General features: G+C 42.4%; 1 protein-coding gene across 1 annotated transcript in view; it reads right to left on the reverse strand.

The window, feature by feature from the left end:
• Window positions 1–993: 993 nt before the first annotated feature.
• LOC148012328 (putative homogentisate phytyltransferase 1, chloroplastic) overlaps window positions 994–27461 on the reverse strand; it is a 100487-nt gene continuing 74019 nt past the window's right edge. Inside the window, exons 9-12 of the mRNA XM_087668822.1 lie at window positions 2030–2101; window positions 1857–1952; window positions 1670–1774; window positions 994–1509 (exon numbers count right to left, since the gene is read on the reverse strand). Coding sequence (XP_087524948.1) covers window positions 1468–1509; window positions 1670–1774; window positions 1857–1952; window positions 2030–2101 — 315 coding nt within the window. The 3' untranslated portion in view covers window positions 994–1467. The remainder of the gene's footprint in view (window positions 1510–1669; window positions 1775–1856; window positions 1953–2029; window positions 2102–27461) is intronic.

Consider the following 27461-nt stretch of genomic DNA (forward strand, 5'->3'; position numbering starts at 1 on the left):
TATAATATATACAACTATTGGCAAGTGAAGATAAGGGAAAACTTACAAAATGAGGTTGAGACACATTACTTTTACCTCTACGAAGCCCTATTTTCTTATACTCATTTCTCCCTAAATCATAATCCATGTATCTCTGGGAAATCGTTCTCGAGGCTCTTTGCAAGCTGCTTTAGATCCAATACAGGCCGAAGGACCAATCCTTTTGTCATGTCCCTCATTCAAGGTTCATTTTATCGTTGTCAAGTTTACAAAGTGGCCAATTTTCCGGTCCAAGGAAATGCCTGATTATCAATTTGTGAAGGGCAAACATTACCTAAGAATTCTAGCATACTAATTGGAAAAGGTGCAACTTTACTTTGCACCAAAACTACAGAATTCAAATGAGGATTATAGAGATAAAGGGACATCAATGGGCAAAATTGATAAAACCAAAAAACCCCGTTGCTTGGAGTTAGATGATAAACCTCAATTAAGGAAATTGATAAATCTTAAAAATCATTTTGCCTACATTGTTTTTGGTTAGACTTGAATGTTACGCTGGCATGAAGGGATGAGGACACGTATGGAAGTTATAGGCACAAATCAATGATCTAATTGATTTGGGGCTGGGATGAGGAGCCACTGATGGCCCTAGTAAGACCATACATTTTGGGTTCAACATAAGATCACACTCTGGGTTCCATGCTGGTTTCTAGTGAAAGCCCTGCCAGCTCTGGACTGTTCAGCGCTGTCATATAAATCGTTCACCTGATTCCTCCTTTCCACACCTCACTGTTCCTCATTTAAAGCCCCTTATTTTCCAACCATGGCAGGTAAATCACACTTCCATCTCCGTCTCTGCAGCTGCATGATTGTTTACTTGATAGGTGCCCCCTCTATGCAAGAGACATCACCATCAGATTTGACTGAATGGGCGTTTCTTTTTCATCCATGGCACAGTAAAACAAAGCTGCCATTATTTACATTTCAGTGAAAATGGTGCAATCTATACTTAAGAATACCTTAAAAATGGCCATGTAGTCCCTGAAAAGTTTTGAGAAATCAATTATACGTTTATTGTGGTAACAATGTTCTTGCTCAGACCAACTCCCAATGTCTTCCCACAACAGAGTGATACACACCTCCATATTTCAATTACAGGGTGATAGAAGCCTTTAAAGATGTAAAGTTGCATTCTCTGATGTTCATCTTTGTCTAGATATAGTTGTAAATGAGCCCTCAATCTCGACACATCTTCCAAGGACTACAAACGAACAGCTGGTGCTCACAACACCACATACTCTCAGCTACATATCAGCTCTATTATGAACATGCTATCATCACCACAAGCCTGTATTTACTGTGGAAAATGCCCCTGAACTAATTTAAAATGCCATAAAGATATACAAGAAAGGCAATAGCCAAGCATGAAGTTTGTGTCGTCTTCAAATTGGATTAATCCAATCAACCAGGAGTCTACAGGTAGTATTACCGCATGAAAGGAATAAGCAAGTATTCTGCATAAAATAGCTGCATGACCACAGGAAAAGTTCAGAAATGCACTCAATGTGGCAAGAAATCAGATTGCAATCTCACTAAATCTATGACACAGTTTCACCAAAACTGCCAACGTTTGGAAGAAAAACCAGTGGAGACTCAAACCTCGGTAGACATCGTAATCTATACACACCTTCCAAACAAACATGTAGAATGCTGTGAGAGCATCTTTTCTCTTCAAGTCAACAATTTTAGCATGATGCCATAAAACACCTGCCAATACTGCATGCCCAATGACCTAGACATGGACAGAAAATGCATCAAGGATAAATTGAAAGATGGACTCTCTAAACTCAATGAAGTCTCCACAAATAACTTACCATGACTGCCCGCACCCACAGCATTTCACTTGTAAAACCCACCAACACTGCTACACCATATGCTGCCAGAAGCAACTGTATACAAATCCAGAATACCTGTCCCCATTTTTTGAAATCAGATTAGCATGTTTAATAAGTAACCAAACAAGATTCAAACAGGATGTTGCACTGACCCGCTCTTGACCAAGCCGTACTGTGTACGACCGGATCCCGAAAACTCGATCACCCTCCAAATCAGGAATGTCCTGCAACACAGAAATTAAGAATACATGCAGACACTTGGAAGGCTTTAAGTATGTTGAAAAGAAGACACGGTTGCAAAATCTATAAAACAGAGTGAAACAAATCTTACGTTGCTACATGCATGAGACTTGGATCTTTGTACAACAGGACAAATGTTCAAATGAACCTTCCAGTGAGTGATTCAAAATCTCAAGAAAACCTTACAAGATAAATGAAGCTAGCAAGGACACCACACAGTCAAAGGGCACGAGGAAAGGGCAATGTACATTGCACCAGTCTCACTAGGAGCCTTGTCAAATGACAAAGGTTCAAATAGTAATACATTGTCGCTACTACATACTAAGAACAAGATACAAATACTGCAGAAGGGCAAGTTGCACAGTATATAGTAAAAGTCTGATAAGCTTTAGCAAGTATACGTGTCATGCATGATTATAAAGCATGGAATATCAAAGGCTGGCCAGACCCAGGTAGTCACTGAACCCCTAATTACTAAGGATTAAAGTAGACAAAAATGTACATTTGAAGACTAAAGCCTGACAAACTGCAGATCAGAAACACAAGTGCCAATGTACATTGGTTCAAGCAATAGGGGCCAAGGCCAAGCCTCAAGGCCAAAGCTGCAAGCACCACTTGCATTCTTGAGAGACTGCATCATGACCAAGACTAGGATCCTCCTCCATGTCCTCACCCTGTTGCAACTCCTCTTCCTCTTACTACAGAACCATCACGGTAGATCTATGGAGCAGTGCTGGAGGCAGAGCTTAGCGCATATGCAGATAGAAGGGGTTTGAGAGTAGCACGACAGGCTGGATTCAGACAAGCTTTTTCTACACTTGACTATCTTCACCCTAAGGACCATGGTTGAGCAGACCAAAATGATTTGCAATAAGTGGCATTCCATTCATTTGCCATGTGCATTTGGTATTCTTTGCTACTCGCTCTACCACATGCCTTTCCTTTTCAAGCAATGTGGTATACAAGGTCTCTAATAAAGGAGTCACCCGCCTTTCCTTTAGAAGCAATGTGGCATGTGAAGTCTCTAATGAAGGGTACTCTCCAGCTTTTGTACATTGCTTTAACGCACTCTCACTGTACAACATTGAATGCAATATGATTACAAAAGAAAAACTTTGCAACAACATAAATTCACTTCCTTTTTTAATGAGTTTGACACACCATTGCATGGTGGCCTTCGAAGGATTGAAAGGTCAAGGGTCAAGGGTCAAGAATCTGAATTTCTGCACATGCTGCCCTAGTTCTGCAGAGTGCACAGGCTGATGATTGATTTGCTGGTTCCACAAGCACATGCTGAGGCTTGTGCATGTAGGCTGCACATGCAAGTAATCTGCAGGAGAAAATGCCAAGACTTCAAGTAACTATCGCTCTGTTATATGCAATGGCTATGCATCCCTTCTTAATCTCTCTAGATTGTTTGATAACTTGTGGGCATTTATAAGGCCTGAACTTACAAAATAGTTCCATTTTTTAGGCACATGCATATGTAGATGATCCCTTTTCCGTACCTGGAAGGGCTTAAGAGCAATTTTTGAAAACCTAAACTGCTTGCATTGTCTCAACAACAACAATGCTTACTTTGGCTTGCTAAAATTAAGTGGGAGGTCAAGCTATAAATAGCCAAGAAACCCAAAATCTGGCCGACCATGCACCAGTAGTGTTAAAAAGCTGGCCAACTGCAAAATTTGGGTTCTAAAGTTGACTATTGGAAGTTATCTATGTGGCCTCTGCATGTTCGCCTCAGAACAGTGCAGTTCATCATAATGGCTTTATATCCAGTTGTTTCTTATGCTTGTCATATGTCAAAAAGTGTATTCAATTCTTTCATGTCCGTGGCAATTGAACTATTTTGGAAAGCCCCATGAAGGAAGAAGGGTGCAACTGTTGAAGGATTGGGCACACTTTGGACGGACACCCAACAGTCGGCAGGCAGATTGGGCACTGGACATGGACGGGCAGCAGCGCAGGACTGTGGGCACGTTTCCGGGCAGCCGGCAGTGGCCAGGCGGTGCAGGCAGGACTGCAATGTGGCAGGGCAGTCAGGTTGTCCAGTCGGCTGCATTTAATGCAGCCAACTGCATTATTATTTTTCTTTTCTTTTGCCTCTTTAGGCCAGGCTGCCTCCAGTCTTCAGCAATTCAGTGTTTGTGCAGATTCAGAGGTCTCTGGCTGTTCATACACATAGTGCCCCTCGTAAATACTCTGTTTTTTTATTCAGCATTCAGTTTGCTGCAGTCTTCAACATTCTACTCTCTGTGAAAAACTCTCTCAGTTTGTTGCAGTCTTCGACGGACAAAGTACAAGATTACATGGTTACAACATACATGACGGCTCTAGGCCATTGTGCATAAAATCTGGGACATCACAATCAAGGTACAAAGGAAGCAGACTGACTAGAGGGAGGCAAAAGAAACTGCAGGTGGCATGTGGTTAATGCTGAGTCGTCTAGCCATCTAAAGTCTTCTATGGTGTTGAATCATTTGGTCTACTCCTAGAGATTGGTCCTTCTTAAATCTTCTTGGCACCCACCTCTAGACTGGGAGGCAGCAAACTCCCTGAGAGTGGAAGCCTTGGCAGTTTCAAAGATTCTCTTGGCAAGGCAAAGAGGAACAAAGGCCGTTGTTGAATAGGATGGCACGCCTCGGACTCGTCATTGTTGCTGGTGCTCTTCTACCTATCAATGGGGCTGTTATGTCCTTCAGATCAATATGACATTACTTTTGTGTTCCACAAGGCTATCACAACTTGTGCAATGCCATCTCCACCTCTTTATGAGACATGCAGCCTCTTCCCTCTTTGGACTAGGAGGCCTCGTGGCTAGATTGGGTGATTAATGGTCGGCTGCTTTTGGTTCATGCTTCAACCAATGAGATATATCATTTGCTTATTTGTGAGAAGGATTGGCTTGCCCAAAAAGGCAATACCACCTAGAGTCTCCACAAAGGTCAAGCATGGGTGGAAATTAGTGGTAATAACAGGCTCGCTTAACAAAACACCTTTCTGATCCAAGGTCTGCATTTGGCGAATGTTGATTGGTGCGCTTCCTTGCCTCTGTGCTCTCCAAGCGAAGGATTTCCAACGGTTCATGCTTCTTTTGTCAAACATTGGTAGAAACCCCCCACCATTGCAAGGAACGGAGATGGGGAGTAGGACGCCGAAGGGAACGGCATACATAAATAGCATTTGAAAATGTATGCATGTGATGTGATGCATGGATGTGCGGGCATAGTAATAGGGGATGCCCATTTTGTAGCTTCCCGCCATCCCAATCCCATCCCCATGTTAGAGCCCCTTCTCATGGTAACCGGGGATGGCAATTCATTATTCCTGTCCCCGTCCCTATTCCCATGCCTATCCCCAAAATAGGTCCCATGTTACAATGTGTGTGGGTGGATGTATACTACCAAAGAACATACAAAAAAACCACCCCCTAAAAAAGACCCACTCCATCCCCCCACCCCCAAAAAAAAAAAACCATGTTAAAAACGTCCCCTAAAAGGGCACTTGACAAGGGGATGGGGTAGGGGATGGCTGTTGGGGACAGAACAGGGAAAGTCCCCATCCCATTTTGGCATCCCCATTTGGCCCATCCATTCGGGATGGCGTTCCTCCGTTCCGAGGCCTCGGGACGGCCATTCCCTGTTACTTTGGTCTTTGGACATCCCAAGTTTGTGAACCCTATGTAGGCTGATATGAAAGTGCTCTTTGCTTTCTTATGCTTCTAGGGTTGTTGGCACCTATGACCATGAAGAATGCATTCATCTTTGATGCTTCATCGGGTGTGTAGAGTCATAATCCATTTGAAAGGACTTTTTCATTGGCAGCTTGACTTGATTGAGTTAACAAATTTTCTCCCTAGACAAGATTTGCTTACTTGGCCCATGAGACAAAAATCTTGGTGTTCCCATGCCTAATACCTTGAGTCTCAAGGAAAAACCTGGCAATCAAAGACTAGAGTTTCCTACCCTCGCACAAGGCGTAGAGCGATGACCAACCAAGAGCAATCATATGTGTCTCCAAGTCCAAAACAGCTCCACGGCCCATTCTTTTGGGAGTGCAAACATGGTGTTAGGAGATCCAAGAGATACCCATCCATATAGAATCCTTTTTCCAAAGCAAAAACCGCACAAGTTGAGTAATTTCCCATAAATGAGAATTTAGCCAAGTCAACAAGGGAAGGTAATATGAAACCATCGGCATCATGATTGTCTGCGCTATTTTTAATCTTACATAGAAAGACCAAGCTTGTGATTTCCAATACAAAAACTTATCCATAATACACGAGGAAATCAAATCCATTAGCACTTTAGGTGAAACCTACACCCCCAAAGGATAGCCCAAGTACCTAAAAATGGAGCTTCTAAGCACTACCTCGTCTTGCCAACCCAAGGCCCATAGATCACTCTCAGTGCAATTAATAAGGATCAATTTAGACGCATTAATGTGTAGTCCTCCCGAGGCAAGGGCAAATAAGTCCCATGTGGCCATCCCTCTTTGCATATTATCCAGATCAACCTTAAGAAACATGGTGTCATCTACCAAGGCCTACCCCACCAACTGTTCCTGTGAAGGAAGAGAGAGTTTGACCATCTCATCATTGGCCGCTAGACACGACACCATCGTTAGAATGGGGTGAGTGGCCAAAGCAAAGAACAAAGGGCTCAACGGGCAACCTTGCCTAGCTGATTGACAAAGGGGGAAGGGTGTTGTGACACTACCATTGAGCAGAACTCTTGAAGATGAATCCATGCTGATAGTATTGATAAGTCCAAACATTCTCAAACCAAATCCCATGCCTTGCATCAATTGACACAAGGACCATTCCAAATTATCAAAGGCTTCAAGGTTCAATTGAACCATCACCATTTCCTGTTTCATGTATTGAGCATAATCTATTCCCATTTGGACATTCAAGATGTTGTGCAGAATATTTCTCCCTTTGATAAATCCATATTGGACAAGGTGAATAATCTCTAAAAGGTATTCATGCAATCTATTAGCCAAGACTTTGGTAAAGATCTTATACACAGAGCCCATCAACGAGATTGGTCACCAATGCTTCAAGACTGAGAGAGACGGCACTACAAGGATCAATTTAATAAGACCCTCCTTCCAAAAAGGTAGCATTTGTCCAATTGTCCAAATCTACTAACATAAGGCTGTCAAAGGTGCAGCCAATTGAGTACCATAGGTCTTAAAAAACTCATTGGTGATACCATCCCTCTCCAAGCTCTTGTCTTTAGGCAAATGCAAGAGGACATCCATGACCTCATCTTGTGTAATGTCCATATCCAAACTGTTGGCAACATCTAATGGGACTTGATCATTACCTATATCACAAAACAATGAACGGGCCACACCGACTGCATGAGAAATAGAGGATTGCAATCCAAGCAAGTCTATGAAATAGGTTCTACACATTTGCACAATTGCTTACGGATCTGTGACCATTTCACCATTGGAGATGCTCAGGTGGACCACATTTTCCCTAGCAAAGGAAGCATCCAAGCCATGATAAAACTTCTGCGACTAACAATTCTTGTCCTGCAATCCCTCTAATAGTATGGCAAGTTTGGTCTGCTGGTATGATCTCTTTTGAAAAAATTAAACAAGCTATGCTAATCTTATGGAGATGGAAAGCAAAAGGAGATCTTGTGGCAAATCCATCAAAACAAAGAATATCAGAGCCAAGAGTTGCTTGGCAACTTGAAACCATTGCATGTGCAAGGCAGCATGATGTATTTCATATTGTCTACAACCATTTGCACATTGCATATCAATTGATTGAGGGAAGCTGCCCCTTTGGGATGGAAGGTGCAATGCAAATTGATGTAGTAAATGTTGCATATAGCCATCAAATATCTCATGCCAAAGGAAGCAGGAGTTGAAACCCAATGTCACTTGCTCAAAAGAGCTCAAAAAGGATCAACTGGATGCATATGCAAAAAGCCCCAAATTTTGCTGAGCAAAATTGTGAATTTTCGACTTAAAAACCAAAATTGTCAATTTCATGTGAGCAACCCCTTGAATAAATTTTAAGCCTTTAATGCATCAAGATTTTAGTTGAAACCTTCTTTGGGCAGCAAAGGGGTCGAGCATATGTGTGATGTTGTGACACGCTTGCGACAAGTATGACATGCTTCCAAGGCGGCGGTTCTATGGCAGGCACACGTGGATCTAAAAGCGCCGATTGACCCGCTCCCTTCTTCCACACTTTCACAGGAGATAGGAAACAAAGCAGGGACCTGACAAATCGTTTGGTTGAATGAGCATACAAGGCAATGCCTAGGCATTGGACAATTGAGACGATGCAAATCGCAGCACAAAAGACAATTGCTATGGCATTTAGTCCAAAGACAAAGAAGTGGCGACAAGGCAGTCCGACACGCTACACTTTCAGTACAAACACGTGAGGAATCTCCTTCTTTTTCAGCTTCTTTAGCAACTTCTTCAAAATTCGCCAATTGTGGGCAGTGCCTATGTAATTCATGTGGTGTGGATACTTTAATAGTCACTTCTGTGTGTGTGTGTGTGTGTGTGTGCGCACACGAGCGCGCGCACCTAGTGTCTCTTGACATTAAAGTAATGACACCAGGGACTAGAGTTAGTAACTTAATTCTAGTTAGTTGGTGGAGGGCTGGTTAGGTCAAACCTTGACCTAACTTAGGTTGTATCTTCATTCTTTCTCTTTCAGTTCAACAAGTTGTTGGGTAAAGGACCTCGTGCCTTTTAATGTGCTCGGGTGTGAACACTCCCTTAGCACTTGTACTTACACACACACACACACACACACACACACATATATATATATCTAAAAACCTAAAGGGGTACACTCGTCATTGTACCCTAAAATTGTGCACACTCTCTACTCTGCTCTCTCTCACTCTCTCTGTCTCTCCGTACGTAACGAACACCGACTGTCTCAATATTTGTGTCTCCCAACCACTACAAACTGGTATCAAAGCGGGCAAGAGACAGCTCAGGTGTTCAGGAGTCCCAGGTGGACTCCATGAGCAGGAGTTGTCACAAGCTCACAGATCATGCACGCTTTTCGGAGTTGGCACCAATCGTTAGCATGCAGTCAAGTGTGAGCAGAAGTTGCTGGTGGGCAACAGTTGACAGGAGTGTGCGATAGGTCAACTGATGTGTTGCCAATCAAACAGAATATGGCAGGCAACAAGACTGCGTGGTGGACAACAGGGCTACGCTACACACACACACACACACACACACACACATATATATATATCTAAAAACCTAAAGGGGTACACTCGTCATTGTACCCTAAAATTGTGCACACTCTCTACTCTGCTCTCTCTCACTCTCTCTGTCTCTCCGTACGTAACGAACACCGACTGTCTCAATATTTGTGTCTCCCAACCACTACAAACTGGTATCAAAGCGGGCAAGAGACAGCTCAGGTGTTCAGGAGTCCCAGGTGGACTCCATGAGCAGGAGTTGTCACAAGCTCACAGATCATGCACGCTTTTCGGAGTTGGCACCAATCGTTAGCATGCAGTCAAGTGTGAGCAGGAGTTGCTGGTGGGCAACAGTTGACAGGAGTGTGCGATAGGTCAACTGATGTGCTGCCAATCAAACAGAATACGGCAGGCAACAGGACTGCGTGGTGGACAACAGGGCTTGCTACGCTACACATATGACGCGCCTCCACACACAACAGAACTGGAGGCGAGCTACATACGCGACGTGACTGCGGAACTTCCACCTTATGGGCGTCTGGCTAAGGTCAACGGCCTTTTTTTTATAAATTTACTTATTTTTTTTTAACCCCTTTTGCCGAGTGTTCACACTTACAAGCACAGATAAGAATCTGTGTCTTGAAATTTGGGGGTTTTCCCAAATTTGTGCCCAACACACATTGCACTATTCTCTGGACCAAAAATTGCATACATTGAATGCACAAGCCTCAGAATTTTTTTGAGGATTCTCAAATGCAAGTGAGATTTTTTTCTTAGATGAGTCAATTTCACTGAAATCTATGAAATCTTGGCCCAAAAATTTGGGGCTTTTCCCGGATTTAGAAATTGTGATGCAAGACAAGACAATTTGTCTCAGAAATTGCAAGAATTTTGTGACATCTTGCCTCCGACATTTTGGGCTTGTCATGTACATGCAAAAATTGAGCTGAAATTTACCCAATTTCTCGACATTGATGCACATTGGACCCTGTGCAATTTGGGGCTTTTGCAGTTTGAGCAAAATTTGTGCACCATTTGGTCATTTTATGTACGTGCAGCAGGCTCAATTCCATGCAATTTTGGATATCCAACACTTGGAAAATTTGGGGGTTTTGCTGAAATTGCTCTATTTTGGCAAAATTGGCCTAATCTATGCATAACAGAGAAAATGCAAATGTGTGGTTGATGCTTTGAGCACAAAAATTTTGGGGCTTTTGACCGTGCATGTCAATTTTTATGCCAGTGGGTACATGTACAACAGAAATTGCAGCCAAAATTTGGGATTTCTCATGTAATGTGATGTATATGCCCTTCGAACAGCTGTAATCAGTTGTGGAAAGCTATAGCACATGGTTTGGTGCTTCTGAAAATTTAATTACAGATCTGACAACTCTGCTTCTATGTGGTCATTTATTGCTGGTTGGTACTTGTTTGGTCACTTGTGTGACATTTTAGGCCTGCATTTGCTGATTTTTTTATCACATTTGGGCTGAAAATCATGGCTGGCAGCAATGGCGGCAGTAATCTCATGCACGTAAAGAAGCTTGAAGGAGAACATAACTTTGCAGTTTGGCAAAAACAGTGCTACAATATCATGTTGCAAAAGAAGCAGGCAAAGCCGATTAAAACCAAAGGGGCAAAGCTTGCAGACATGGAACAGGAAAATTGGGATGAGTTAAATGAGCTTGCATGCTCAACCATCGACCTATCAATTTCTGATGCCTTGCTATTTAACATTGAAGGTTTGGATTCTGCATATGCTATATGGACTCCACTGGAAGAACTGTATGCACAGAAAAGTGCTGCAAGCAAAGTGTATTGGCTGAAAAAGCTTAAGGATTTGTGTATGAAAGAGGGTATAGCAATGTTTACTCACTTGAGCAGCTAGCTGGTTGTCTTGAAGTTCTTGATTGATGAAGAATTTAAGGCTATGTTCTTGCTTTGCACTCTTCTAGAGAGTTAGGATACATTCAAGACTGCTATGAGCAATTCCAACGCGATTCTTTTCTATGCTGATGTAGAGAGTGCTCTACTCATGCAAGAAATGAATCGGCAGAACAATGCATCCAGTAAGTCTTCCAATGCTTTGCATACTAGGGCAAATCACAACAGAAAGGCAAATCCGATAGCAAGGAACACAGTAAATCACATGGCAAAGATGTTGAATGCCACCATTGTGGTAAGAAGGGTCACTTTAAATGTGATTGTTACAAATGGAAGAAAGAGAAAGGAAAGGGCAAGAAGACAGATGATAGCAAGGAAGAGAAGAAAGGTCAACCCAAGAAGCGCAGTGTCAAAATTGAAGAGGTGAATCTAGTCACTCATGACAGTGAGGACAGTGGGAATGACGTACTTTTCGTCTCTTCACACTTTGGTGCACATGCTTTACTTGCAAATACAAATGAGGACATGCATACTTGGATTCTCGATTCAGGTGCTTCCTTTCAACTCACCCCTCATCGAGAGTCGTTCTCTACCTATACAGGGAATCGACATGGTGTTGTCCATCTTGGGAACAACTATGCATGTGACATTGCAGGTGTTGGCAGTGTGCAATTGCAGTTTCAGCATGGCTCTGTCTTCACACTTTCAGCATGTACGACATGTACCTCAGCTCAAGAAGAGCTTGATTAGCACAAGGCAGCTAGATGATGATGCTTTTCATACCACCTTTGGTGATGGAAAATGGAAGATCTGTAAGGGATCTAGAGTGATTGCCAGAGGTTGTAAAAGTGATACTTTGTATCCTCTCCATGTATCTAGTGTGAGTGATCATGTTGTTGCCGTGACCGAGCAACCAAGCGTTTCTTTGTGGCATGGCTGGTTGGGAGACATGAGTCAAACAGGAATGAAAGTGCTTTCTCATTTGGGTTACTTGCCTTGTCTTCATTATACTAATTTTGAGCATTGTGGTCATTGTATTTATGATAAACATGCACAGACATCTCACAAAAAATCTCTTTCGTTGAAATCTTCTCCTCTAGAGTTAGTACATTCAGATGTTTGTCAGATACCAAAGTTATCTTTAGGGAAAAATAAATATTTTGTTACCTTTGTCGATCATGCTACATGGAAGATATGGGTTTATCCTATTCGTAGCAAGGACGAAGTGCTTGACAAGTTTAAAAATTTATTGGCATTGGTTGAAAATCAAACTAATAAGACACTCAAGTATCTTTGCTCTGATAATGATGGGGAATATGTGTCCAAGGCCTTTCAGACATTTTGTGACAGCAAAGGGATAAAGAGGGAGCTCACTGCCCCTCATAATCCACCCCAAAATGGAGTTGCGAAGCATATGAATCGGACCATACAAGATAAAGTGTATACGATGCTGTCTCATGCTCCATTACCCTATGGTTTTTAGGCAAAAGCTGTTATGACAGCCGTACACTTAATCAATCGGTCACCAAACGGATCTTTGGGAGCGAAAGTTCCCCAAGAAGCATGGTTCGACAAGCCACCTTCATATGCTCACCTAAAAGTGTTTGGATGCGAGGCTTTTGTGCACATTGTAAAGAGAAACGCAGCAAACTTGAGCCAAAGTCCTGTAAATGCATTTTCCTAGGATATGGTGACGAGGGTCAAATGGGGTATAGATGGTGGGATCCCGAGAAAAGGAAAGTACTACGTAGTAATAATGTTATCTTCCGGGAAGATCGCATGCATAAACAGCCCAAAAAGATTGAGGTCCGTAGGGTTGTATTCCGGGAAGAAATACCTTCTGGACAACAAGATGTGCCTGCTGTACAGCAGCAAATATCTGCTATAAATGAACCTAAAAATGCAGAAAATAATACTGAAAATGATCAGCCAACTATTGTCCATGATAATGAGCCACTACATGTGCAAGAGCAGCCAAGATAGCAAGCTGTTAATACTGATTTGCAGGCTGAAATGCCAGGACAGCAAGCTGAAAATGGAAATTTGAACGAACAGCCAGAAAACAATGATCATTGGATTAGGAGATCGTCTACGGCTACTAGACAACCTGATAGATTTGTTCCTAGTGCAAACAATGTGGCTGATTATGTCATGTTGACAAACTGTGGTGAAGCTTCAAGGAAGCAATGGACAGACAGGACAGCAAGAAATGGTATAAAGCCATGTTGTCAGAGATGGAATCTCTTGAGAAAAATGGCACTTGGAACTTGGTGCAGTTGCCTAAAGGGCAGAAAACCCTTCCATGTAAATGGGTTTACAAGATCAAGATCACTTCTGGTTCCTCACCAAAGTACAAAGCAAGATTGGTTGTGAAGGGGTACAAACAAGAACATGGAGTTGACTTTGATGAGATCTTCTCTCCTGTAGTCAAGATGACTACATTGAGAACTATTTTGGGCTTGGTTGCAGCTGAAGATATGGAGCTCATACAGATGGATATAAAGACTGCATTCTTACATGGTGATCTGCATGAAGACATATATATGCAACAGCCTGAAGGTGGCAAAAGGGAAAGAGAAGATGGTATGTAAACTCAAAAGGAGTTTGTATGGGCTGAAACAAGCACCAAGACAATGGTATCATAAGTTTGATACATTTATGCAGTCTGAAGGTTTTCATAGAAGTCAAGTGGATCATTGCTTGTACACCGAGAAGGCCACAGATGGCAGCCTGATTATCTTGGTTCTGTATGTTGATGACATACTGATTGTTGGCAAGGATACTCATGCCTTGGACTCACTGAACCAAAGTCTTCATGGCAGCTTTGACATGAAGGATCTTGGTGATGCAAATCACATTCTTGGCATGCGAATACTCAAAGATAGGTCAAAAGGATTACTCTATCTATCTTAGCAGAAATATATCTCCAAGGTTTTGCAACGTTTCAATATGGAGCGCGGGAAAACAATTGGGGTCCCATTGCCTCCATATGTGAAACTCAGTGCAGAGGACAGCCCTACATCTAATGGTGAGAAGGCTGAAATGGCCAAGATACCATATGCTTCAGCTGTTGGCAATTTGATGTATGCTATGGTTGCTACACGTCCTGACATTGCCTTTGCAATGGGAGTGATTAGCAGATACATGGCAACCCCTGGCAAGAAGCATTGGGATGCAATGAAAGGTATTATGAGGTACCTCAAAGGCACAATGGAGTTGTGCATCTTCTTTTGGGAAGCAGAATGCATCTGTTGTTGGCTTTAAGGATGTAGACTATGCTAGTCATACGGATTGCAGGAAGTCCACTTCTGGGTATGTGTTTACTTTCACAGGAGGAGCAGTCTCTTGGATCTCCAGGCTGCAAAAGTGTGTCGCATTGTCTACTACAGAGGCAGAGTATGTGGCTGCCACTGAGGCATGCAAGGAGGCTTTATGGCTTTCACGTCTGGTGGGAGAGCTTGGCATCTCAGAGTTACCTATTCTCCATTGCAATAGTCAGAGTGCTATCATGCTAGCACGGAATCCCTCTTTCATGCAAAGACAAAGCACATACAGGTGAAGTACCACTTCATTAGAGATGTACTTGACAGCAAGAGCATTGAGCTTGTCAAAGTACATACAGATGACAATCCTACAAACCTTCTCACGAAGGGTCTCCCAACAGAGAGGTTTGCTCATTGTCGACAAATAATGGGAATTGGATAGATATATGTATTTCAGCTTTGCATATAGTTAGACTTAGCTGATTCTTTTCTCCTCTCAAGGTTTTCTCCTCTCAAGGCACATTGCCTTTAGCTGGAAGGTTGTTGGGAATAAAGGCCCTCGTGCCTTTTAATGTGCTCGAGTGTGAACACACCCTTAGCAGTTATACTTACACACACACACACACATACATACATACATACATACATACATACATACATACATACATATATATATATATATATATATATATATATATATATAAACCTAAAGTGGTACACCCGTCATTGTACCCTGAAATTGTGCACACTCTCTACTCTACTCTCTCTCACTCTCTCCGTCTCTCTGCGCATAACGAACACCGATTGTCTTGATCTTCGTGCCTCCCAGTCACTACACAAGTATATAATACTCTCTTGCTTCAGCTCACTCACTGTCACTGTCTCATATCTCTCTCCTCAATAGCTAATGCATTTTTCTCGCATTTGGTATCAACACAACTCTCGCGTGGGTTTTGATCAACCGCCACCAACCAATGCCACTCCGCTCGAGGTCTTGCTACCACCAACTCTTTGCTCATACTCCATACGAGAAAGAGAACAATTATTGAAGACTAAGCTACTATATACACAACCGCCAACTCTCCCATTCAACCACTCCAACCCCACATTGGCCAACACAACCGCCCGAACCACTAGCTCCTCCCACCTACACAAGCAAGTGCGCCAACTCAGCCCGCAACTCACACTAGAAACGTCGGTGCTGCCAGAGGCAACACTCGGTATCCCAACTCTGCCCATTATATTCTACCCTACAATGCCTATTCGCCACCTGTACCTATGAGCACCCACCAGTACCTCCACAATTCCCACCCTCCACCGCCTATCTCGCTTGGAGGAGCCACTTGCTAAGCTTAGTCAGCGTTGCGCCTGCCTCGTCCTACGCCCCTAGTGCTGGATACAATCGTCCGCCTTGCCAACCCTCTAGCTTGCCTCACATGTCCACCTCCAACGCTTCGCCTACCTTGCATGCTCAGCTAGACACAAGGCCAACTCCAAAGCTAGCTCTGTCTAGTTGTTCTGACCTACCTTGCTGCCTCTTGGCCACTGCTATACCACAGGCACCACAATCACTGCTAGTCAATGTGCCACCAGACACCCGCCAATGATCTATGTGCTACTATCATTGCCGCCACCCTGACTACATGCTTAGCCACTTGAACCACCACTTAGTCCTAAACATTGTGCACACTTCCCAAGGTGCCCAAAATTTGGGACTTTTCATCGATTCAATTTCCTATGCCAAATCAATACCCGACAACTCGACATTGCATAATTTGTTCGCAATTTGCACAAGAAATTTGGGGCTTTTTCATCTAGAGGCTCCGGCACACATCATGAAGCAAATTCCCCTTTGAAATTTTGTGAAGAAATTTAGAGCTTTTGCCCGACATGCCTTCCAAGGCAAAAAAACTAGTATGGTAGCATTAAATTGCCATAACAATCAAGCTTGGACAGCACATTTTTAAAAAATTCAATAAATTTTGTTGAGTCTCAGCATTAAATTGCTGTAAATTGTACTTTTGCGGGCACGCATTTCAAGGCACATGTGGTACAACAATGCATTGATGTCATTTGCAAGCCCAGTCTTGATTTATGTGACATTGGGCACATTTGGCAATATTTGTGATAGTTTGGTACTTGCATTCTAAACCCGTGGGGATTTTTGGTACTCAAAGGATCACACCCTATACTTCAGCTTTGAAGTATTTGGCTACTGATTGTGTGCATCATTGACAACATGCCACATCAAGGGCACAATGATCAAAGCAACATCCTTGGTGTCCTCACTCAGGAGGACAAACTTGATGGCACAAACTACCTGTTGTGGAGTTTTATGGTCCGCAGCCTTCTTGTGGCGAAGGACTTGTGGGACTATGTCACTAGTGATTTGCAAGGACCACGAGTTCTTGCACCTCAAACACCTCAATGTAATGCTCAAGGATAGGTTGTGGTGGTATTGCTAGTGCTACCCTCTCCTCCCCCTCCTGAGGATCACAAGAAGTGGGACTCGAAGGATGCACACGCACTATCTTTGATTATCTTATCAATGAAAAGGGCAATCATTCCATACATTCCATCCTATAGGAAGTTGGCTGGGGATGTACTTAAGTGCATGTTTGCAACATGCAATGAGGCCAAGGTATCCTATCTCTATAGAGAACTGACCAATGCGAACATGGATGAGGGTGATAGCATGACAGATCACGTTACACACATACACAATTTGCATAAGCAATTGCTCAATGTTGATAAGGTCATTCAAGATGTTAAATTGGTAAACAACTCTCTTCCTGAGTTATATCTTGGTTTCCATACTTCTTTGATGTTGTCTTTCAGAGAGAAAGAGAGAGAGAGAGAGAGGGGGGGGGGATTTGGGTTGTATGCACAACCCCCCCTTACATTTGTGGAGTTGGAAGGCCACTTATTGCAAGAGGAACAAACTCGAAAGAATGTTGTATTGCGTTCAAGTGTTGTGGCTATGCTTTCGAAGTACAAAGACAAAGTAAAACTCAAGCAAAATGTGGAAGATCAGCAAGAGGCTAATGATGGACAGCCATTAAATAAGGTGGCCCAAGACATAGAAAAGTCCAAGAAAAAGGAGAAATGTCATTATTGTAAGAAGCCCAATCACTATATTTATGAATATAGGAAAAGATTAGCCAAAGCGGACTCCGATTTGGCTATCCAAGACACATCGACTAGCAAATCTACTGATGGTGATACTTCAGCCAACTTTGTGGAGGACTATGAAAATTTCTCATGTGCAGTTTTGATTCTTCGATGAGGCTGATTCAGCATCTAATGCTGCCAAAACACAACATGCATGGTATTTTGACAATGCGGCATCAAAGCACATCACTTCTAGGAAGTATCTGTTTATCTCTTTGCATTCAATCCCTACTAGGAAGCGTGTTACATGTGCGAACAACAGCACTTTTGATGTATGTGGCATTGGTTCAGTCACCATTATTGTTGCAAATGGTTTCGATTTCATGCTTTTGGATGTCTTCTTTGTGCTTGGCATTATAGAGAACTTGTCTATCTCTAGTTTTAATAAGCATGGCTTTCAGGTCATCTTTGAGGATGACAAATGCATTGTCATAGACAGAGATGGATTGTGCACTCAAGCTGTTCGGCTCCCTATATAAGGGTCTCTTTTTGTTGGATACCTACGATAGACAATCTCATGATGCTCTAGCACTTACCACTCTTTTGCCCGCAATACAAAATGCAGAGCTATGGTATGCCGGCTATGGACACATGAGTTTTGGGAGTCTGATGACCCTTCACTGGTGTCATATGGTAGATGCATTGCCTCCAATGGAGACCCCAACTCCTCATGCATGCAAGGGATATATTTTGGGCAAAATGCACACATTTTCCTACAAAAAGGATGGTGCAATGCGTGTTGTTCGCAAAAATGCAACTTATTCACTCTGATGTTTGGTGGTCCCATGAGGACATGTGCACTTGGGGGTCATCTTTACTTTGTCACATTTATTGATGACTACTCTTGGTATACATGCGTGTATGGGTTGACGGAAAAATCTAATGTGTTTATGCATTTCAAACATCTTGTTGCAAACTGGCTCAAAAGTTCAAACACTTTGCACAGATAGAGAAGGGGAGTACATGTCTCTTGCTTTTGAGACATATTTGCTTAATCATGGCATTATGCATCAAGCCACTATTTGGATGACACATAACCAAAATGGTAGTGCTAAAAGGATTAATTGGACACTTACGAGGTTTTGGTTGGAAGGCCTTCAATGTGCAAATCATGTATTAAATCGTACACCCACCAAGATACTAAAGATGATTACATCGTTTGAAGCTTGACATGGCGAGAAACCCAAAGTTGACTACTTTCGAGTGTTTGGATGCATAGCCTAGCTCGGAGAGCAAGGGCTATCACTTGCATGACCCACATGTGAAGGAAGTTTTTGTTAGTAGGGATGTCATATTTGCTAAAAATGTTGCAAGTACACAACAAGCTGAATAGATTGATGGGCTAGTTGTTGATTTAAGTACAATGTTTAGGGCCTCATAGGCCTAGGATTTTCCCCAAACCCTTGACCCTTGCTAAATGTTGGGAGGTGTAAAAGGTGTTCACACCTTTGCCACACACTTGCACAACTAAGGTGTGTTCACACACAGGAGTGTGTATAATACTAACAAATGAACAACACTTCCACGAAGGAAAGACTAAGATGTCCCGCCTGAGATGTTTGGACCAATCCCTTGCAGAAATTCTGTGTTTTCAGCAAGGAACACATCGCTGAAAATTTGTGTTTTCAGCCTTGGGGGGTTCTCCTCTCAAGGGGGAAACCTCTGTATCCTTTGGTGATGATACCATGTGAGGAGTGCAACGGAAGAGAATCTATCAGGCTGAATAATGATGACAACACCATCAACCGTGACAGAAATTGTGACGATGGCATAGACAAAGAGTGTGCAGCCTGCTTTCCACGACGAAGACAGAGAATGATGAGAAATCTCCTCATCAGAGTCATCAAAGCCATTGAACCAATGTTAAGACATCTTCAACACCTGCAAGCACCCACAAAAATCTGTGTTTTGCTATAGACAGCCTCAAAGTGATGATACCATGTGAGAGTGTGCAACAGAAGAGAATCTATCAGGCTGAATAATGATGACAGCACCATTGATGGTGATAGAGACAGTGACACTGATGGAGAATCTAACAATAACGGCGATGGAAAGTGTGCAGCAGGCTGTCCACAACGGAGATGGAGAAGACCACAGCCACCTCACGGAGCATCTGCAAGACAAAAAGTGGATATCTTCCCCAGCCAAACTGATCAGCTATAAATAGCTGAAGTGCAGCCAAACTCGTCAACCAGCTGCCAAAATGGCCCGAAAATCTGGCCGGCAGCTTTTAATGCAGTCGGCAGCAATAAAAAAATGTAGAAATGGTGACGTGGCCACTTTGGGAGAATTGCACCATCCTTTTTAAAAGCGATGCAATGCATTTTCCCAAGTATACGCCCCTCACATGCATGGGGAGGTGGAGTATCAACCGGAGGCAAAGCATCCATCATTTGACAATGGTAAAGTGTCATCCAACTACTAAAGCTCATATGACCATATTGACAGCTTTTAATGTAGTCAGCAACAATAAAATAATGTAGAAATGCTGATGTGGCCACTCTCAGAGAATTGCACCATCCTTCTTCAAAGCAATGCAATGCATTTTTCCAAGTATACACCCCTCACATGCATGGGGAGATGGGGTATCAACAACTGGAGGCAAATCATCCATCATCTAACAATGTTGAAGTGTCACCAAAGTGCTAAAGCTCATATGACCATATCAAGCATGCCAAAGCTCTACATTCTGCAAAGCTAGAGTAAGTGTATTGATTGTCGAAGCATGATGAGATCTCCTCTCATTTGTAAGTATCCAAAAAAAAGAGACCTTCATACAATAGTACATGACAAACCAAAAGCCTAATCTAGCTCTCTCTCTCTAACAATATATTTGTCATCTTCAAAGATGACTTGAAAGTATTGCTTATTGAAGGATGAAACTAAAGAAGATTTTTAGTAATGCCAAGCACAAACAATACATCCATAAGCTGAAATTCTAATCCATCCGCACCAATGATCACAATTGTACCAATGCCACAAATGTCATAAGTAGAGCTGTTTGCACAAGAAACTCTCTTCCCTGCAAAAGTTGACTGCATGGATGTGAACAAACACTTCCCAAAAGTGATGTGCCTAGATGCTTCATTGTCAAAATACCATGTATGTTGTTAAATGCTGAATTAGCCATAGAAGTATCGTGACTAGAAGTGAGAAATGCATAATCCTCCTTAATAAAGTTGGCTGAAGCATCGTCATCCAAAGACTAAGTGGCTGAAGTTTCTTGGACAACCAAGCCGGAGTCCTTTTCTCCTTTGCTAGCCTCGTTCTACATGCATCTATGTAGTGGCCGACCTTGCAATAGTGGCATTTACCCTTCATATTTCCCTTGTCTGTGTCTTAAACAAAGTGCCAAATGGCTGTCCCACATCAGCCTTGGGCTAAATTTTCCCTTGTTGCTTGCCTTTGCCTTTGCCTTTATGTCTAGAAAGCATAGCTACATCGCGTGATCTCAAAGCCACATTCTTTTGAGTCTATTCCTCTTGCAACAAGCAGCTGGTCAACTCCACAAATGTGAGGGGCTGTTGTGTCCCCCCTCAAAAGCAAATTCAATGAAGTATGAAAACCGACATAAGACTCTAAAGGAGAGTTGAGTGTGATGTTGACCATCTCTTCATCGAATATCACCTTTGTTCTCCTCTATTCGGCTACAAGAGGAATGGGGGCAGCAATCCCCTAGCACCTCTTTGACGCAATTGAGGAGCAATCCCCCCCAATGCAGCCAAATCACTAGTCACATAATCCCGAAGATCTTTAACAACCAGCAGATACCATCCAATTTTTCCTCCTAAGTACGTCCAAAATGTTGCTTTCATCTCCATCATCCTATCGTGCCATTGCTGCGATAAAATGCACAAAAACTGCAAACAAACACTTCCAAGCTGAAGTGTGACCCGTACTCCCACAAGTACTGAAATCCCAACATGGGGTAGAAAATGCAAACTCAAAACTGTCACAACACAAATTTTGCTAGAAATACCACACAAAGCATGCCAAATCTGCACAAAACAGCAATGCCGTGCTGTACCTTGGGATGCATGCCCAAAAATTGAATTTCAGCAATTTAATGCTATAAATCCCCAAACTTGCATGATTTTCCATGCCCAAACTGTACCAACCAGCAAACAAATGCTTAGCTGCACCTCTTTTTTGCCTTGGGATGCATGAAACACAAGCCCCAAATTTTCTCAAAGAAATTGCAAGAAATTGAAAAAAGTTTATAGTTATAGCCTTAAATTTCGATGGCTTTTCTCCTTGGAATGTGAATTGATAACAACCAGTGACTTTAGTGCACCTTGGGATGCGTGCTAGACCCATAAATCATAAGATCCCCAAATTCCTTGTGAACATGTCAATGAAATTGCACAATATCGACAATTTTGGTGACGATGCATATAAAGGACCCCGAATTGGACAAAACGCCCAAAATTTTGAGTCATTTAGATGCGTGCAAAGATGCCAAATGTGTCAAAGATGTATTGGAAAGTCCAAGCTAGACAAAGTGACGAGCAAGCCTCACGCAACACTGGACAAGTGGCTAAGTGATGGGAGAGACACGGGATAGGAAGCAGCACAAGTTGCGCAAAGCACAAATCCAACAAGATGAAAGCAGCACAAGTGGCAGGCTCAAGGCAACGCAACACTCGAGGCAATGCAAGGCATAGGGCATAGGGCAAGGCGCTAGCACTCCTCCCACTCAATGTGCAAGGTGGCAAACAAAGCATAGGGCACAAGGTAGAAGGCAAAAGACAGGGCACCGGTAGCAACTCGTCTCCTCCCTCTTCTCTTCCTTGGCAACTTAACGACGATGGCAATGTGGCTTGAGGCCTTGACAGAATCTCGTGTGGTTAGCAACATCAATGGTCAAGATCAAGTTGTTTTGATACCAAATGTTGAAATTGGCTATGGAGGAGAGAGAAACAAGAGACAGTAGATAGTGACATGGAGAGCAGAAGAGATTGTATTAGCACAATGAAAACAATTGAATGACGGAATCTCGTGTGGTTAGCGACATCAATGGTCAAGATCAAGTTGTTTTAATATCAAATGTTGAAATTGGCTATGGAGGAGAGAGAAACAAGAGACAGTAGATAGTGACATGGAGAGGAGAAGAGCGTATTAGCACAATGAAAACAATTGAATGACGGAATCTCATGTGGTTAGCAACATCAATGGTCAAGATCAAGTTGTTTTGATACCAAATGTTGAAATTGGCAATGGAGGAGAGAGAAACAAGAGATAGTAGATAGTGACATGGAGAGCAGAAGAGAGTCTATTAGCACAATGAAAACAATTGAGTGAAAGTATAGCTAATATCTAAGGTTGACCTAACTAAACTTCACACACTAACTACATTTAATTTAACCAACTCTAGGGCCTAGTATCATTAAAGTCCTAAGACACAAGGTATCCACACCACACTATGACACTTAAATAATTATCCACACACCACATAGACACTATCCAAAATTGGCAAATTCTAACACTACCGCCATTCATATCCTTAACACTCACCTCAACCATTCCAAGTATGACTCCATTTGAGGCTTATTTTGGATTGAAGCTTGATCTATCCTATTTCAAGGTTTCCACATATGATGCCTATGTTCACATTTCAAGAAAGGTGCACAACAAGTTTGAGCCAAAGTCCAAGAAGCAAGTGTTCATTGGCTATAGCTCCTAGACACATGGATATTAAATCTATGATCCAATCTCATTCAATATCTACACAAGTCGTGATGTTCGATTTGTGGAGTTTCCAACTGCAAAAGGGGGGGAGGACCACCCCATTGTTGGTGATCCTAGTGAGAGTTGGCTACCTAAGCAAATGCCTTTGGAGCCTGTAGCTTTTGAGGCTCCTATGAGTTGTGGCATGCTAGACACTATGGATTTAATGCAAAAATCCATTATTTCCTTAGGCAACCCACATACATACTTTTCCACTTGCTCATGTAGAGCAATTGGATAATAAGAAGTTACTAGCAACAAGGCATCCCAAAAACTTCTATTATATTATTCCAAATTCTTGCATTGTGTTGCATCAAAAAAGCTTCTTCCAAGTTCCCATGATATCCACCTCAAATGTACTGGTCAACAAATTCCATGAGAACATTTGCTTGAATTATAGCCATGTTGACAGTGCAGCATGCTCTACCTTGCATTCAAAGTGTGGACCACTACTGCAATGCATTCCCCTTCAAGAAAGTGGCTGCCTTCTGAATCCTAGAGGATTCAGTGAAGTTCCCTCCCCAATAGGCTGCATCAAATTGCTGAATAAATGTCAAAGCTTTCAGCATATTACCAGCCATACCCAAATACATTGAGCCTTGCACACCATGCATTGGTTGTTGCATACCATAAGGAGTTCTGTCATACATTTCCATATGCGGTCCTTGATCCACCATAGCATGAAAAATAGTACCACCACCAAAGTATCCTTGCTGCCCCATCACTGCATGCATGCCCCGCTGTCCAAAACCCATTGGATTGGTACTACAAAGATGACCTTGCATTTGGGTACCTAATACCACTGGTACCATTTGCTTTTGCTCACCCCCAACCTTGAGTGCATTTTAGGCTGCAACGGCTGTCCTTTGGAAGCTTCTTGCTACCCAAAGGCCCTCGAAGATGACATTTCTTCTTGTTGTTGATGTCCCTTTTGGGAAAATTCAAAAATCTCTCAAATTGTGGATCTTTGGCTGATTGAATAAAGATATCAATTGTTGCCTTCAGCTGAACCTTGAACTGGTCATCATATTCTTCATCTCCTTGCTAGTCTTAGCATCTTGTGGCCTTGAAGGACCCAATTCTTGGTCAACAAACACATGTTCTCCTTGGTATCCATGCTATAAGACAGTTTCAACACTAGACATTGCATTCTCCTTTCATTATGTGCATTTTCAGAATCAGATGCATCATCACTACTTGATCCCATCTCACTGTAAGATGACATACTTGCTCTAAATGCTAGTTGAACCCAATTTCAGCACTTTGATAAAACTTTTAACCTTCAATCAGGTGCCTCGGACCCACCAAGTCAAGGGATTTCATGGTGTCTTGGTAGAACCATGAGACTCCAAGTCAAGGGATTTCATGGTGTCTTGGTAGAACCATGAGACTAGCCTTCCTCCTCAGATAGGGTGATAACAACCTGTTTTACTACTAATTACAGCAAGTAATTAATTCATATAAATTGAAATGCACACTTTACCTCTTAATTCTTGGACAATAAACAGCCCATTGGCCTTAAAACCAATGCCCATTTCGGTATTTCTTTATCTTTATTGCAAATGGATGGAGTACAACTACGATTCCCCGATGTCCACAGATCCAAGTGCTTCTTGCTATCATTAATGACCAGAATTCCTTCAAACCAATTTTCAGCTCCTGGAATTCAAGTCTTAGGCTTTCAATTCTAAGCACACATCTCAAGGTAGCCACAAACTGTAAATTAGGGTTTACAGCAGAAATTGATTGAAATCTCTTCCTTTGATGACTCAATTGCTGAAAAATGTTGGGAATAAAGAGCCATCGTGCCTTTTATATGTGCACGGGTGTGAACACACCCTTAGCACATTTGTACTTTCATACATATATCTATCTAAAAACCTAAAGAGATACGCTCATCATTGTACTCACAAGTCGTGCTCACTCTCCTCTCTCTCTCTCTCTCTCTCTCTCTCTCTCTCTCTCTCTCTCTCTCCTGTGCAAGTAGTGTGTGTCTCGATCCTCCTGCTCTCTGTCACAACAAACTGGTATTAGAGCACAGGTGTTGAATGCTCCAGCAATCGTGCAGGAGTTGGACAGCAAAGTCGGAGTTGCAGGTCGCGGCTGCAGACGTCACGCAAGCAGGTGACGGCAGCAACTGGGCGCGACAGAGCAATGTGTAGCGTCAAGCAAAGATTGCCTACGGTTCAGGCGGGCTGGACAGGCGACAGTAGCTTTTGAAGAGTAGGCGCAAGCCAGATCAGGCGGCGTCAAAACTGATGCACATTGGACCCCGTGCAATTTGGGGCTTTTGTTGTTTGGGCAAAATTTGTGCACCATTTGGTCATTTTATGTACATGCGGGTTTAATTCCATGCAATTTGGACATCTAGCACTTGGAAAATTTTGGGGATTTTGCTGAAATTGCTATATTTTGGCAAAATTGGCTTGTTCTATGCATTTTAGAGACAGTGCAGATGTATGGTTGATGCTTTGAGCACAAAAATTTTGGGCCTTTTGACAGTGCGTGTCAAATTTTGTGCCCATGGGTGCATGTACAATAGAAATTGCAGCTAAAATTTGGGACTTCTCATGTAATGTGATTTATTTGCCCTTGAAACAGCTGTAATCAATTGTGGAGTGCTGTAGCACAAGGGTTAGTGCTTCTGAAAATTTATCTACAGTTCTGAAATTTCAGTATTTACATGGTCATTTATTGCTGGTTGGTACTTGTTTGTACCTTGGTCACTTGTGTAACAGTTTGGGCCTGCATTTGCTGAATTTTTTGTCACATTTGGGCTGAAAATCATGGCTGATAGCAATGATAGCAGTAATCTCATGCACATTAAGAAGCTTTAAGAAGGACATAACTTTGTAGTCTAGCAAAAACAATGCTATAATATCCTCTTGTAGAAGAAGCAGGCAAAGCCGATTAAGACCAAAGGGAGAAAAGCCCGCACATATGGAACAGAAAGATTGGGATGAGTTAAATGAGCTTGCACGCTCAACCATCGACCTGTCGATTTTTTATGCCTTGCTGCTTAAGATTGAAGGTTTGGATTCTGCCTATGCTATTTGGACTCGACTGGAAGAACTATATGCACAGAAGAGTGCTGCAAGCAAAGTTTATTGGCTGAAAAAGCTTATGGATTTGCGCATGAAAGAGGGTACAACAATGTCTACTCAGTTGAGTGAGTTTAACTCCATTTTCAGCCAGCTAGTTGCCTTGAAAGATTGATGAAGAATTTAAGGCTACATTCTTGCTTTGCACTCTGCTAGAGAGTTGGGATACATTCAAGACTGCTATAAGCAATTCTAATGTGATCCTTTTGTATGCTGATGTAGAGAGTGCTCTACTCATGGAAGAAATGAATTGGCAAAACAATGCATCTGGTAAGTCTTCCAATGCTTTGCATACTAGGGGTAGATCACAGCAGAAAGGCAAATCTGATAACAAGGGACGCAGTAAACCAGTGGTAAGAATGTTGAATGCCATCATTGTGGCAAGAAGGATCACTTTAAACGTGACTGCTACAAATGGAAGAAAGAGAAAGTTAAGGGCAAGAAGACAGATGATAGCAACAAAGAGAAGAAAGAGAGTCATCCTAAGAAGAGCAGTGTCAAAATTGAAGGGCTGAATGAAGTCACTCATGACAATGACAGTGGCAATGACGTACTCTTTGTCTCTTCACACTTTAGTATACATGCTTTACTTGCAAATACGGATGATGAAATGCATACTTGGATTCTCGATTCAGGTTCTTCCTTTCATGTCACCCCTCATCGTGAGTGGTTTTCTGACTACACAGGGGGTCGACATGGTGTTGTCCATCTTAGGGATAACTATACATGTAACATTGCAGATATTGGCAATATGTAGTTGCAGTTTTAACATGGTTCTGTCTTCACACTTCAACATGTACAACATGTACCTCAACTCAAAAAGAGCTTGATTAGCACAGGGTAGCTAGATGACAATCGATTTCATACCACCTTTGGTGATGGGAAATGGAATATCTGTAAGGAATCTAGAGTGATTGCCAGAGGTTATAAAAGTGATACCTTGTATCCTCTCCATGTATCCAGTATGAGTGATCATGTTATTTCCGTGACCGAGCAGCC

Source organism: Lygodium microphyllum, chromosome 27 (assembly GCF_053477565.2).
Source record: "Lygodium microphyllum isolate KBCC chromosome 27, Lygodium_microphyllum_v1.1.10, whole genome shotgun sequence".
In the NCBI taxonomy this organism is placed as follows: domain Eukaryota; kingdom Viridiplantae; phylum Streptophyta; class Polypodiopsida; order Schizaeales; family Lygodiaceae; genus Lygodium; species Lygodium microphyllum.